General features: G+C 45.5%; 1 protein-coding gene across 2 annotated transcripts; it reads right to left on the reverse strand.

Annotated features, from left to right (window-relative positions):
- Positions 1-5,358: 5,358 nt before the first annotated feature.
- NFATC2IP (nuclear factor of activated T cells 2 interacting protein) lies at positions 5,359-15,714 on the reverse strand. 2 transcript variants are annotated; one of them, XM_063137310.1, is made up of 8 exons: positions 15,627-15,714; positions 15,422-15,541; positions 13,942-14,081; positions 13,780-13,845; positions 11,254-11,434; positions 7,946-8,090; positions 5,895-6,001; positions 5,359-5,808 (listed from the first exon to the last, which is right to left on the reverse strand). In XM_063137310.1, the coding sequence occupies exons 1-8, from the start codon at positions 15,636-15,638 to the stop codon at positions 5,650-5,652; spliced, it is 930 nt and encodes a 309-aa protein (XP_062993380.1). In that variant the 5' UTR covers positions 15,639-15,714; the 3' UTR covers positions 5,359-5,649. The 2 variants fall into 2 exon arrangements, with proteins under 2 accessions (XP_062993380.1, XP_062993379.1); XM_063137309.1 differs by having other exon boundaries at positions 13,780-13,848.

Genomic DNA, 15,714 nt, shown 5'->3' on the forward strand with positions numbered 1-15,714 from the left:
TTGCCGACTGTGCTCCTTTTCCTCGAGCCGGGCCACAACCACCTGTACACCCGGCGTCCAGTTCCAACTACCAGTGCTAATCAAACTACCACCCCGCTATTACCAGGGCAACTAGTCCGCCGTCCGTCACATCTCAAAGCTACACATTTAACCCCATAATCACTACAGTCATCCTCTTCCCCCTTAGCAACTAAAACCAATTTCTGGCATGACTTAGGGTGACCATATGAAAAGGAGGACAGGGCTCCTGTATCTTTAACAGTTGCATAGAAAAGGGAATTTCAGCAGGTGTCATTTGTATATATGGAGAACCTGGTGAAATTTCATCTTCATCACAACAGTTAAAGCTGCAGGAGCTATACTAGAGTGACCAGATTGAAAAGAGGGCAGGGCACCTGCAGCTTTAACTGGAACTTTCACTAGGTTCTCCATATATACAAAAGACACCTGCTGAACTTCCCTTTTCAATACAACTGTTAAAGATACAGGAACCCTGTCCTCCTTTTCATATGGTCACCCTACATGTCTTACTACATGGCCTACAAGTTGCCTATCCTTGAGATAAAGTCTCCAGCAGTTCTTCAAATCACAGAACCTGTTGAAAATATTTCAAACTTTGCAATATAGGGTTAAAAGTTGTTCCAATCAAGATAAATATGTAAAAAAAAAAGTGGGTGGGGGAGTGCTGAGCTGGCATGGAGAAAGTGGATAGGGAGACATTTTTCTCCGTCTCATAATACTAGAACCCAATGGGGCCATCCCATGAAGCTGATTGGTGGAAGATTCAGGACAAATAAAAGGATGTGCTTCTTCACACAGCGCATAGTTAAACTATGGAATTCACTACCACAAGATGTAGTGACAGCCATCAATTTGGAGGGCTTTAAAAGGGGGTTGGATGAATTCCTGGAGGAGATGGCTATCAATGGCTACAAGCCCTGATGGTTATGCGCTACCTCCAGTATCTGAGGTAGTAAGCCTATGTACACCAGTAGCTGGGAGCATGGGCGGGAGGGTACTGTTGGCACTCGTGTCCTGCTTGTGGGTTTCTGGTTGACAGCTGGTTGGCCACGGTATGAACAGATCCAGCATGGCACTTCTTATGTTCTTATGAACTAGTCGAGATTATCTCCATCAATTATGAATAAACACTTGTAAAGTTCTTAATGTTCTAAGTGATGTACAAATATTGAAAGATAGGACAGCACCTGCCCACAGGCTCACACTCTAAGAGGCATGAATCAAAAAGAATGGGGAGGGCAGGAAAAAGCAAGGACTGGGGGCGCTCTCATTCTCTAGCCAATGGATGAGGCCAGGCTGGTCCCTCCATTGCTATGGTATTCCTGGGAGGCAAGGGTGCAGCCTCTAAGTGGCCCTTAGTCACTTGACAATGGGTGAGCCCTTCAGCCCCAAGGCAACTGTCAGTTGGAGCTGAGTTAGGTACAAAGTTCTTTCTTTATTTTTAGGTAGTGTTTAACTTGTTTGTGAAACAGGAAAGTTAAAGACTATAGCTGCTCCATCGCACCCTACAATTTAGTATCCTCACCTCATCCCAAAAGCTGCACCTTTCCAGCTGCTCAGCCTAAAATGTACAGGGGACGTTGCCACGACACAGGCTCTGAACACCAGACCTCACGTCTGCCACCACTTCTTATGGGGCGACACAGGCTCTGAACACCAGACCCGGCCGAGGCTACTCCCTGCTCAAGCCAAGCACCACTTGATACGCCTGAGGCAAGGGATAAAGCCCACCTTCCTCCAAACTATGTGGAGAAAGGGGTTTAAAATGGAGAAGGATTTTAATATATATAATAATGCGCTGTGAGTTATATCTGCTTAGGTGAATGATTGTCAGAGTGGGTGCTGAATGTGTAAACTTCAGATGATAAACGCCAAACAGACACGTGGGATTTTTGTGGTAGTTTTAAAACAAACAATCAAAATTTATTTTTAAAAGTTCATAAGCTTTGTTTCAATTAACTACATTTAAAAACCTTTTTGAAACCTTCCATACAATCCTGTCACTCTCACATTCGTGCTTTCCTTTTTCTCACACAATCACTCTTGAACTTTATTATCAGTATTGATTAATATACTTCCATTACGTGCACACCACACTCTAAAGACACCACTCTCTACACTGACTCTCAAATTTCCCAGAACTTAAGTACCATAAATACAGAGAGCACTACAGACTCTAAGAGTCCCTAACAAGTCTCCCTGGAAAGAACTCTCAATCCCCTCAGTCATTCCCTTATATATCACTCCTCCCCCCTCCCAAGACATTCTAACTCCGCCCACTCAGGCCAACATTCTACAAACCACCGACTTACAAACTGCAGACATACATTTGGAATTGACTTGTGGGGTGTAACGCCACAGACGTTCCTAACCTCACTAACATGCTGGAGTAGAATTTCAGCAGAATTTCTCCCACTATAGGAAAAGAAGAGTCTACCAAAACTCTCCTGTGTGTTCTTTACGGGCACAGGAATTGAATACTGTGTATGAATTCAAAAATCCGAGGGGAGAGGAGGATCTCAGAGCGTAGGAATCCATGGCCCCTTTTAGCCGTAAGATCACAACGTTATATTTATTCAGAATTAGATCCAACGCAGCTCAATGAGGCAAAGGCCCACATAAGTGGGCTGCAGGTTCTGCATACTATTGCGTGAAGGACTTTGTGCTTAAGCTGAGGAACAAGAGAGCACATGATGTGGGAGTGCAGGCCAAAATCAACACCGGCTGCCTGCTTGTGCTGGCCCGTTCCTTTCCCCACCATCGAATTGGCCTATATGAAAGAATCCAGGAGGAGGGAGGCAGGTGAAGGAAAAACTGCAGGCTTCTGCAGGGGCTGGTTTTATTTGAAGTACACAGTTTTCAATGTAGCCATTGCATTTTATAAATGTGTGCCACTCTGGACTCGAGACAAAAAGGAGGAAACAAGTCTATCAAGTAAATAAATAAAAGGAGACACGGAGGGATAAACAAACATGGAAATAGTACTGAGGGAGGCTAAGAGAGGCTCAGCTTTCAAGCTCAAAGGCCCTAGATTTTGGAATGTGACATTTTTCATTAGGCAAGTGGGCTGTAAAGTCAGAAGATACTATCTGTAAAGAAGGCAAACTCCATGTTAAGCATTATAAGAAAAAGAATAGAGAAAAGAACTGCCAATATCATACTGCCTTTATACAAATCTATGGTGCGACCACATTTAGAATACTGTGTACAGTTCTGGTCACCGCACCTAAAAAAGGATATTAAAGAGCTGGAAAAATGCAGAAAAGGGCAACTAAAATGATTAAGGGGATAGAGCATCTCCCCTATGAGGGAAGGTTACAACAGGTGGGATTGTTTAGCTTGGAAAAAAGGAGGCTAAGGGGAGACATGATAGAGGTGTACAAATCATGCGTGGGGTGGAGGATTTGGATAGGGAGACATTTTTCTCCCTCTCTCAAAATACTAGAATCCAGAGCCACCCCATGAAGCAAATTGGTGGGAGATCCAGGACAAATAAAAGGAAGTACTTCTTCACACAGCACATAGTTAAATTATGGAATTCACTACAAGATGTAGTGATGGGCGCCAATTTGGATGGCTTTAAAAGGGGGGGTTGGATAAATTCCTGGAGGAGAAGGCTATTAACGGCTACTAGCCCTGATGGTTATGTGCTACCTCCAGTATCCAAGGCAGTAAGCCTGTATGCACTAATTGCTGTGGAACATGGGTAGGAGGGTGCTGTTGCACCACATCCTTTGTTGGTCCCTGGTCATCAGTTGGTCGGCCACTGTGCGAACAGAGAACTGGACTAGATGGAACCTCTGTCTAACCCAGCATGGCACTTCTCATGTTCTCATCTATTCCAATTTGGTTTTCTTTAAGCCAACTATTTTATTGGGGGGCAGGGGTGATCATGTTCTGCCTTGTCCAGAGGGCTCTTGAGCATGAGATACAGCATGGATAGAGGCCAGATGTACAAAGGAACCTGGCATAAACCAGAGGTCTATGATATTCTAGTTAGGTTTCAGATTAGTATCCAGTTCCCACTGTGTTGAGGTCACTTCCCATAAAGGGAATGAAAAAAAAAAACAGAATAAAGAGACTGTAGGGTTTTGTTAAAAATAAATGAATAAAAATATTGATTTTAAAAAAGCAGAATTATTCAGTGCACGCTGATCCTTCAGCAGCTCACTCATTATTCCTCAAGTGAATCATAGAATAGCAGAGTTGGAAGGGGCCTACAAGGCCATCGAGTCCAACCCCCTGCTCAATGCAGGAATCCACCCTAAAGCATCCCTGACAGATGGTTGTCCAGCTGCCTCTTGAATGCCTCTAGTGTGGGAGAGCCCACAGCCTCCCTAGGTAGCTGATTCCACCGTCGCACTGCTCTAACAGTCAGGAAGTTTTTCCTGATGTCCAGCCGGAATCTGGCTTCCTTTAACTTGAGCCCGTTATTCCGTGTCCTGCACTCTGGGAGGATCGAGAAGAGATCCTGGCCCTCCTCTGTGTAACAACCTTTTAAGTATTTGAAGAGTGCTATCATGTCTCCCCTCAATCTTCTCTTCTCCAGGCTAAACATGCCCAGTTCTTTCAGTCTCTCTTCATAGGGCTTTGTTTCTAGACCTCTGATCATCCTGGTTGCCCTCTTCTGAACACGCTCCAGCTTGTCTGCGTCCTTCTTGAATTGTGGAGCCCAGAACTGGACGCAATACTCTAGATGAGGCCTAACCAGGGCCGAATAGAGAGGAAACAGTACCTCACGTGATTTGGAAGCTGTACTTCTATTAATGCAGCCCAAAATAGCATTTGCCTTTCTTGAAGCCATATCGCACTGTTGGCTCATATTCAGCTTGTGATCTACAACAATTCCAAGATCTTTCTCGTTTGTAGTATTGCTGAGCCAAGTGTCCCCCATCTTGTAACTGTGCATTTGGTTTCTATTCCCTAAATGTAGAACTTGGCATTTATCCCTATTAAATTTCATTCTGTTGTTTTCAGCCCAGCACTCCAGCCTATCAAGATCACTTTGAAGTTTGTTTCTGTCTTCCAGGGTATTAGCTATCCCACCCAATTTTGTGTCATCTGCAAATTTGATCAGCGTTCCCTGCACCTCCTCGTCCAAATCATTAATAAAAATGTTGAAGAGCACTGGGCCCAGGACTGAGCCCTGCGGCACCCCACTCGTTGCCTCTCCCCAGTTTGAGAAGGTTCCATTGATAAGTACTCTTTGAGTCCGATTCTGTAGCCAACTGTGGATCCACCTAATAGTTGTTCCATCTAGCCCACTTTTATCTAGTTTGTTAATCAGAATGTCAGTTTCTCTCCAGCCTGTTCCCCAGTACAGAATGGGACCAGTAATAAAGTTAAACTTTATTAAGTAAGTCCAAACATCAAGGGTGGAGAGGAAAAATGAAGTGGGGATGTGAAAAAGGACTATAATTTCTCCTCTTTGTCCTGGAAGAGATAGAGAAGGAGGTAGGAAAAGTGCTGAGAACATCCTAGGCTTGTTTTAAGAGAAGTTAGGCTGCTGGCCTTCGCCCCATTCAGCACCGTGAAGGTTAAATGTAGGGCAGGGTTAAGTCTCTCAGAGCTGGGGCCGCAGAGGAAACCCCATAGCAACATGGCCTCCTTGAAGAGGTGGAAGGGCTTCTAACTCCACACTTCGATGACGTCACCGGACTCCATCCCTAATGCCTCAGGGGTCCAGGTTTCCATCAAACGCTGTCCGTCAAAATGGAAGACAAGTTTGCGTCTGCCAAGCCCCTGGGCTTGGCGGTAGCGGTTCATAAGTGCTTGCAATGGCTCCCCCTGCAGGAAAGAAAGAGGATGACAGCCTCAATACTCCCTCAACCATGCCAGGCACTCCTTCACTTGAACCACAATCCCCCCCTTACCTTCTGAACCATGATCTCCATCTCAGAGCTTTTGTCCTTCCCTTGTACTCGAAGCCGCAGGTTTCCCACATCAGCGCTCTCTCTGCTAGTTGCCTCCACAATACAATCTGGAAGACAGCCACCAGGCCAACATGACATATCCTGAGATTGTCGTCCAGTGAACTGCATGGAGATTCAAACCTGGGCCCTCCCAGACACACAACTCAGCCTTCCCCGGAACTCTAAATGTGTTGGACTACATCCCCAGCCAGCATGGCCGTGATTGCTGGGGATTATGGGTGCTGTAGTACAACTCTTCTGGAGGGGAAGGCTGCTCGCTACCCACTAGGCCACACACTGACTCGCGCAGTCGAAGAATCGGATTTAGGAATGAGGTGGGGGAAGGAGAATAGGAGTCAGATGGCTACAGGGAGGGATAACTGGACATTAGCACACCAATGGTGAGGACAGAATGGCAGTCATCCCACAATATGGCTTGAGGGGCTGTGGTGTTCCTGCCTATTATCAGTGAGAATTCCTTTTCAATAAGGCCTTTCCCCCAGCAGGCAACACCACCCCAGTAACCCTGCCACCAGCACCCTTAGGCTCAGGTCCTCCAATCCTTATTATTTTGTCCCTGAACTGTGAGGACACACTAGCTCTATTCTACAATCTGTACTGTTTCCTTTATTACTTTAACCCTTGTGTAGCCAAGAGCAGAACATGTAGGATTTTAGAACAGAAAGAAATCTTTACTAATGTTAACATTAAGATGTTCAACAGTAAATCAGTATCTTTTAAAGCTTCTATGTATATCCTCTCATACACATAACTCTTAGGGCATGTCTACACCATGGGACATGGAAGAGGGCCTTCTCGGTGGCTGCTCCAGTGTTTTGGAACTCTCTTCCCAGGGAAGCTAGACTGCCTCCCTCCTTGATGGGGTTTCAAAAGCAGGCTAAAACTTGATTGTTCCGGCAGGCCTTTGGAGAATAATCTGGCCCTCAATCTATGTTAATGACTTATAATTTTGTTGTGTATTTTAAACGTTGTTTTTTTCAATGTATGTTTTAAACTTTGTAAACAGTATTGGGCAAAAGGCGGGATACTACTACGACTACTACTACTACTACTAATAATAATAATAATAATACACCAGCCCCATATCCCGGGGTCATCCCTGGATCCTCCTTGTGCATCCAAATGATGCACAGGGGATCCCAGGGGCAACCCGGGACTTTCCTGGGAGCGTGGAAAACTGGTTTTTCCATGGTCCCGGGACCATCCCAAGGACTGCAGGCCATGTGGCCGCTGCTCCCAGGTTGTCCCTTCCTCCACACAAGTAGCGGGGCTCTTAAAATGGGCACGGAGCTGCGCAGGGGCAGTCCGGGCCCATTGGGGGTGGGGAGAGGGTTCAGCTTTTTGTTTTGTTTTTAACTCACTTTTGCGCTCTTTCTCCTTCTGAAGAAAAAAAAATGATGGCTGCGATGTCCCTCTTTCCTTCCGGGATGTCACGTGGACGTCAAGACGCTGGGGGAGGATCGCGGAAGCAGGTAAGTCCACAATCCTCCCTCTTCCCTTCCTCTACACCAGCCTTCCTCAACCTGGGGCGCTCCAGATGTGTTGGACTACAACTCCCAAAATGCCCCAGCAGAGCTGGCTGGGGCATTCTGGGAGATGCAGTCCAACACATCTGGAGCACCCCAGGTTGAGGAAGGCTGCTCTACACCCTTAGGTGTAGACATGCCCTTAGTCTCTCTCTAGACTCTCTTTAATTTAACTCTCCACATACCTTGTCTCTCTCTAATCTATTCCCTAACAAACCCTATCTGTCTCACACAGGCCCAGTACCCAGCTAATATATCACACACACTTCACTCACTCAGTCAATCAACACCTATATGCTAATACACCATTCTTCCTGTTCCTCATCCCACTCTCACTCCAGATCTACTCGCCATAAAACACAGAGCTATAACAGGAACACCTATTTATAACCACAATTCATAACGTAGGTACATGCAACGTCACAGAGAGCAATTCGGCAGAAGCAAGGCCCTTCAACTACTCACCAATGATATCAGCCACACCCAAGCCCAGCCCAGCAGGAGTGGCGTCGGCTGCGAGTTCTCGATCCCGGAGCAGGAGAAGTATTCGGTTGGGGTGAACCTTCAGGGTTTGGCCCATGTGTTCGGCCACTCGCTGAAGGGGGTCAGTCTATGGGGTGAGATGTTAAGAGCTGTGTTAGAGAAACATCATATGCCAGACAATCCCCATTTCCCCCGCAGCCCAGAAAAAATATTTGCCTCGGCGTTTATTTAGTTTAGCAGCAATCTCCAAGGTCGGGGAGGGGGGGAGCAAACAGTTCCATTAATGGTTTCTGTGGTGTTCCCACCTCTTCCCAGTGAGAATTCCTTTCTCTATATAAAAAAGCTATAAAGACTGATCTCTTCCAGCAGGCCTGCCCAGTGGAATTTTAAGATGGCTGGCTGTTATTTTAATAATGTATTCGTTTAAATATGTTTTAAGTATTTTAGAATACTTTTGTATTCTATGTTGTTCCCCGCCTTGTTCCAGAGGGAGAGGTGGGTAAGAAATATATTATATTATTATTGTTGTTATTGTTACACACAGGGGCACAGAATCACACACATACTGCCTGGTTCTCCATTTTTGAGAATGTCAAATCCACCCGCCTTAAACAAAACACCCTCAAACTCAAAGGCTCGTGTGCTATTTTACATACGAAGCTGCCTTTTCCTGAGTCAGACCCTTGGTCCATCTAGCCCAGCCTTCCTCAACCTGGGGCGCTCCAGATGTGTTGGACTGCATCTCCCAGAATGCCCCAGCCAGCTGGTTGGGGCATTCTGGGAGTTGCAGTCCAACACATCTGGAGCGCCCCAGGTTGAGGAAGGCTGCTCTAATTTTTTATTTTTATTTATTTATTTATTACATTTTTATACCGCCCAATAGCCGAAGCTCTCTGGGCGGTTCACAAAAATTAAAACAACCAACAAGTTAAAAGCACAAATACAAAATACAGTATAAAAAGCACAACCAGGATAAAACCACACAGCAAAATTGATGTGAGATTAAAATACAGAGTTAAAACAGTAAAATTTAAATTTAAGTTAAAATTAAGTGTTAAAATACTGAGTGAATAAAAAGGTCTTCAGCTGGCGACGAAAGGAGTACAGTGTAGGCGCCAGGCGGACCTCTTTGGGGAGCTCATTCCACAACCGGGGTGCCACAGCAGAGAAAGCCCTAAGGCCTTTCTCAACCGCAGCAGAAACCAGCTTCTCCCACACACACTTGGTTTCACTGCCACCAGAACCTTTAAGACTCAGGCCCAACCCTTACTCAGTCTGCTCTCTGTGACGACACACAGATTTTACTCTTTATTACCTCTCTCTTATGTAGCCAAGAGCAGAAGGCAGAGGATTTTATAAACAAAGAAAACTTTATTGTAACGGCCATATTACACCATTTTTAAAATCACTTCACTGGCTGCTGATTAGTTTCCGGGTGAAGTACAAAGTGTTGGTTATTACCTTTAGAGCCCTACATGGCTTGGGTTGTTACCTGCGGGATCGCCTTCTCCCGAACAATCTGCCCCGCACACTCCGGTCCTCTGGGAAGAATTTACTTCAGCCAGCAAAAACTAGATTAACAACTGTTACCCAGAAGACCTTCTCTTCTGCTGCTCCCAGAGTGTGGGATGGCCTGCCGGAAGAGATTCGCCAACAGTCTTTCTTTCTGAGTTCAAAAAAGCTTTAAAGAGTGATCTCTTCCGGCAGGCCTACTCAGTCGGTTCACTGTACATTTTGCTTCTTTTAAAATCTATTTTAAAGTGTTTTATTCTGTTTTTATTTTATTTTATCTTGTATACCGCTCCAAAATTTTCAATGGGGAGCAGTATTAAAAATATTGTAAATAAATAAATAAAATCTGTTATTAAATCTTACCTTTCATTATTAACAGCCGCCATGGAGGCCCATCATCAAGTAGAAAAGCAGGATATATTTTAAGATGTCTGGTTGTTATTGTAATAATATGTTAGTCTTATATGTTTTTAATTAGTTTTATGTATTTTATAGTAATTTTATATTTGATGATGTTCCCCGCCTCGATCCAGAGGGAGAGGTGGGTAAGAAATAATAATATTTTTATGAATTACTATTTATTATTATAAGTTAAATGGCTCTATGAATATAAGTTCTCATACATAATATAAACTTTCTCAGACATAATACTCTCTCGAACAATCCTTGCACAATCACCACTGAATCCTTAACTCTGATCTAAACCCAATCTCCTCCCATCCCTATCCTATCTCAACTCATCCCTACCTGTCTCCCACAGGCACAGCACCCAGACTACACAGCACACACACACTTCACTCCCTCCTTCTCTCAGCCAATCAGCTCAGACCTGCAAATCCACCATTCTCACCCTAGAGATACCTACCAAACCATAACAAGAATACACAGCTATAACCATAAACTCAGTATGTACAGACATGTAACATCACAGTCCTTCCCGCACATCTCAAGAACACCACTGCCTTTACAACAAAATTAAGGTTCTTGTATTTGTGTACAAAGCCCTAAACAACTTGGGACCAGGATACCTGAGAGAGCGCCTTCTCCCCTACCAACCTGCCCGGTCACTGAGGTCATCCGAGGGCCTGCTCCTGGTGGTTCCACATAGAGCCATCCTCCGACTGGAGTCCACCAGGGGAAGAGCTTTCTGTGTGGTAGCCCCCCTCCAATGGAATTCCCTGCCTCTGGAGGCCAGGCAGGCGCCAACTTTGTATTCCTTTTGGCGCTTCCTGAAAACGTCATTATTCCAGGAAGCCTTTCCTTAATGACCAGCCACGGTTCACTGTACATTTTGCTTCTTTTAAAATCCATTTTAAAGTGTTTTATTCTGTTTTTATTTTATCTTGTACACCGCTCCGAAATTTTCAATGGGGAGCAGGATATAAACATTGTAAATAAATAAATAAATAAAATCCGTTATTACATCTTATCTTTCACTCATTAACAGCCGCCATGGAGGCCTATCATCAAGTAGAAAAGCAGGGTGCTCAAAAAAAACATTCGGAGTTTTACGTGGAGCTGTGGGTAAAGACAGTGGCTGTTTGGCAAACATTTAGCAGGAAAGGGTCAAAGCAGGAGGACGAGGACAAACTGGTCTCCAGCAAGGATGTCGGGATGGAGGCCCAAAATGTATGATGTGGCGGGAGGGGAAGGCAGGGAATGGAGTGGAAGACTGAGAAGAAAGGAAGAGGCAGGACTGAGTAGTGGCTACAAAAGCAGAGGAAGAGCAGCCAAGGCAGGCTTCTCAGGGCAAGGGAGCGGACTCCGAACTATCGTACCATCCGAATTGAGACTCGGTAGAGGTCAGCCCGACATCGGATCTTCAGCACCAACTCCGGTGACTCGGAGGGCTCCGGTGCATCGATCACAATCACGTCATCTCCTGACCCCTCATCCTGCAAGCTCTTCTTGGCAGCAGAGAGCGTGGAGGTCAGGTTCCTGAGCTGCTGGTCAAAGATGCTGAGGAGAAAGTAAGGAGATACCCGAGTAAGAAACCAAAATCCTAAACACACCATCTGGGGAGAGTGGGGAGGAGATTATTAATCACTCAACCCTTGGCTGAAAATAGCTCGGAATAGCATTGGCCAAAGACTAGAGCAGACTTCCCTGACCAAGTGCCCTCCACAACAGCTATTGGCTACGCTGTCGGGGGGAAATGGGAGTTGTAGTCCAACACATCTAGAGGGCCTCAGGTGGGAGAAGACTGGGCCCCTGACAGATCAGATCCAAAACACATCCATCATGGATTCTCTATGGGGACGTACTCAGCTGAGTCATTTTCTGCCTCAGTATCCCACTTGTTAAATATGAACGAGGCTAAGCGAACAGACAAGGTTGTCGCAAGAACATCTACACACTGTTGAGACTGTACACACACACACACAAAAGATGGTTGTGACGTTCCTGTCCAGGTTCCACCCTTCTCCAGTTTCTACCTCAGATATGGAGAAGCAAACCCCTCAGGAACGCCTGCTTTCACATGGATCAATTGACCCCACTGACATCCTTTCTCTCACTCTCTGGGTTCCAGAGACATCCAATACACCTTATCTGTTCCCTCAACACACTACAGAAGACATAATGAGGAAACAGATTTAATAATGGCAGCGTAATAATTTAGCCAACACATGGGAGTTCGTATTTTAAAGTAACAAATAAAGATTTAAAATACAAAGAGAGATATGTTATTAATATTAAACCATGCTTGGTTCTAAATTCCCTACCTACTCTACCCCTTCTGAAATCCTATAATAAAACCCCACTAACTAGATGTTTCTTCTTCAGTACCTAAGCTTTATCCATTCTGATTAACTATCTGATCTCCCTTTATATAATCTTAAAATCCTCACACACACACAAGGCCTGCTCCCTTCCGCTCACCCCAAAGCATACTATTAACCCTATCTTACACTGCAATAACAGGCATATGTTAAAATCATTTTATTGTTTTGTAAAGTTAAATCATTATTCTGCTTGACTTTAGAGACCCTGTTGTTCTGGCTATCCAAGCCATCCTCCACTACAAAAAAACCCAGTCCCTTCTTTCCTCCCAGGAAACCCAAGAGCCCAATTTATTGCAGAGTATGAAAACACAACACTGGTACAAGCTAAATGCACAATGAGTGGCTTGCAGTAGCCTGGCCAAAGGTAAAAGGTAACGATGCCCAATTCCCAGGAATCCCTTCTTTTTTTCTTGATTTTTTCCCATAACTGCACATATATAAACAATACACATACATAACAATAACATCAATCTTCAGTATCACAGGAATCCCTTCTACATGCACATTTCATCACATGCCAGTGAAGCAGGGGAAAATATGGCCCTCTTCAGACCAGTGTAAGATGATATCCATTTCATTTCTTTTATTTCATTTCTATACCGCTCAAAAGCAAAAGCTCTCTGAGTGGTTCACAAAAATTACAAGCCCAAAACATAACATAATAGAAGCATAACATAAAATCTTTAAGATGCAAAATTTCAAAACAAGGACTGGGTTTGGACGATCAACGAGGGAAACAAGGCATGTGTGCCCATCAAACAACTGGGATTACCCTAATTCCACGCATCATGAATTGCTGCATTGTCCAAACCCAGTGTGTGGCATGGCTCTAGTCACTTCTCACCTACCCTACAACCCGTGGCTTGCAGAAGAGGTTGTGGAGTGGGTGAAAAGTCACTACCGCCACACCGCAGGCTCAGACGACATGCAGTGCAGCACAAGTGATTAGGGTAAGCCTGGCCGCATGACCCAGAGAAACAACCAAGCTGTGTTTTTTCCCCAGCTGATCGTCTGAAACCCCCCCACCCCCACCCAATGTAAAACAGCTAAAACATGAAACTGGGACTTGGAAAAAGAATGACATTATCCCAGGGTTTACACCAGTTCCCAGGTGGTGCCAATGCAGGGTAAGATGTATGTCAGCTAAGGCTGATATGGCCTTTATTGCAGGGGTGGATGTTTCTTCTGTTTCATTCCTTTGTAAGTAATCTGTTGGGGGGCGAATGTCAATGGTGAGCCAGCAAAGTTAGTGATGGGCAGAGCTAGAGAGGGTCACCCCTTTTCTCTCTCCTATTTTCTTCCCATGCAGCAGGCTACCAGAGAATGGACAGATTCCTCTTGCCAGAAGCCTGAAATGGCTGCATGTCGAGGGCCACATGAAATTAAGACAGCGTTGCCCAACTGTGCTTTATTGGAATTACTAGGCATAACAGTCCCCAACAAATGAGGTATACGGTTGTCCCCCTCCCCTGAAACAACCCATGTAACCCCCCTCCCCTCCAGAGGATCCCAGAGTCTTACTGGGCTGCACGGCGCCGTTTCCTTGGCCGTGGTGGAGGCGGAGGCGAAGGTGAGAGATCTTGACATCTACTAGAAGGAGAACAAACAGAGGAATGGTTTTAGTTGGAGATTCCAGACCAGCCAGGTGCAGGGAGGGAGGAAGGGGGGGCGGGGAAACCAGACCTTATTTCTTGCTCCACGTGTTTTGAAGGAGCCTCTTCCTCCTCATCTGATGCACCAAGATCCTGGGATTTGGGGGACAGCTCAGGGATTTGTACCGGCAGTTTCAGAGAGTCAGGGAAAAGCTGGAGACTATTCTGAACCTGTGGATTGGAGGCAAAGAAGCAGGAGAAGAGAACTCAAGATGTACATCTGCAAAACTACCTCATCCTATACTAATTCCTTTGATATTCTGTCCCCAAAATGCAAGACTTTATAATTATCACCTGTATTTCATCTTATTAGCCTTCACCCAGTGTTCCAGCTGAGCTTTTTGGAATCTCAATTCTGTTTCCTGTGGTCTTAGCTCTCTCTCTCTCTCTCCCAATTTAGGTTGGCCAACAATGTTGCATGTGTGTGTGTGTGTCAGGAGTTGTAGGACTTCCTGTCTAAACATGTATAGAATTGTGCCTAAGTGAATACTTGGAGTGAACTTAGACCCAGGAGTCCTCGGTTCACCTTCTCTTAGCCATGTAACGGAAGCAGGCCAGGTGAGAGGAGTGATCATCCCAATCCTACTAAAGAAACAGAAGGAATGGGTGCAGGACCCAAGACTCCTGTGTTATTCCTGTGGTAAAAGGAAAACACCAGAGTGGGGAGGAAACTAGCTTGGAAGAGCAAAGAGGTGAAAAAAGTGACCATTATACGGGAAGAAAGAGTTTGCATTAATACTCATTATTATTGTTAACATTTGCGCATCACTTCCCACAACAAAAAATAATCTTAAAATGATTTACACACACAAATACAGAAATCCGTAATTAACATATGGGGAGAAAATCCAAAATCAATACAGAGACACACTGTGGCGTAGCAATTAAATTGTTGGGACTGGGCGGACCTGGGTTCAAATCTCCACTCAGCCATGAAGCAGACTGGGTGATTTTAGGCAAGTCACTGAGGGCTCATCTACACCAAGCAGGAATTTGCACTATGAAAGTGGTATGAAAGCAGTATATGAAAGGCAGGAGCCACAGCAAGCAGGACATAGTGGTATGAAAGCGGTATATGGTCTGTGTCAATGGGCCCCAACAGCTGTCAGTGCACTTCAATACCTCTATAAAGCAGTCGTGTGGCTCCTGCCTTTTAGATACTGCTTTCAAACCACTTTCATCGTGCAATAACCTGCCTGGTGTAGATGAGACCTCTCTCCCCGCCTAACCTGCCTCACAAGGTTGCTGTGAGGTTGCAAAGGGAGAGGAGGCTCATGTACTCCGCCTTGGGTCCCTTGCAAAATGAAGACGGCGGGATATACATAAAATCTCAGAATCAGCACAACAACATAAAGAAAAATAAATATCACTCAAACGTAAAAAAATATGCAATACAAAAGCAGAACAAAAAAACAAGCATAACGCGACTGGTAAAACGAAGGAGCGGGGGATATTTGGGGGGGCTCCCATGGGGCACCCCGTGGAGGGCGCGATCCCTGCCCAGCGCGCACCTTCGCCGAGTACACCGGGACGGCGGGGACGGCGGTGTCCGTGAAGAGGCGGCGCCGCTTCCGGAGGGGCTTCTTGGAGGTCCCCTCCGGCTCCGAGTCGCTGCTGGGGCAGGAATCCACCTGAGTGGGGAAAGAAGCAGAGGAGCGCCGTCAGCCTCCCGCCCAAGACCAGGTTTCTCGCCCGCCCGCTCGCTCGCTTATTTACCGTCTCCGCCATGGTAGCAAGAGGCTCTTCTCATTGGTTTCGATGTTCAGCTTGCTCCGCCCCCTGAGATCCGATTGGACGCCATCCT

Source organism: Elgaria multicarinata, chromosome 11 (genome assembly GCF_023053635.1).
Source record: "Elgaria multicarinata webbii isolate HBS135686 ecotype San Diego chromosome 11, rElgMul1.1.pri, whole genome shotgun sequence".
Classification (NCBI taxonomy): Eukaryota; Metazoa; Chordata; class Lepidosauria; order Squamata; family Anguidae; genus Elgaria; species Elgaria multicarinata.

Coding starts and splice junctions, on each gene's coding strand:
- NFATC2IP (XM_063137309.1), bottom strand. Junction 8,091..11,253: donor ACCGAGTCTCAATTCGGATG/GTACGATAGTTC, acceptor CTCACCCCATAG/ACTGACCCCCTTCAGCGAGT. Junction 6,002..7,945: donor GGGTGTGGCTGATATCATTG/GTGAGTAGTTGA, acceptor GCTGTCTTCCAG/ATTGTATTGTGGAGGCAACT.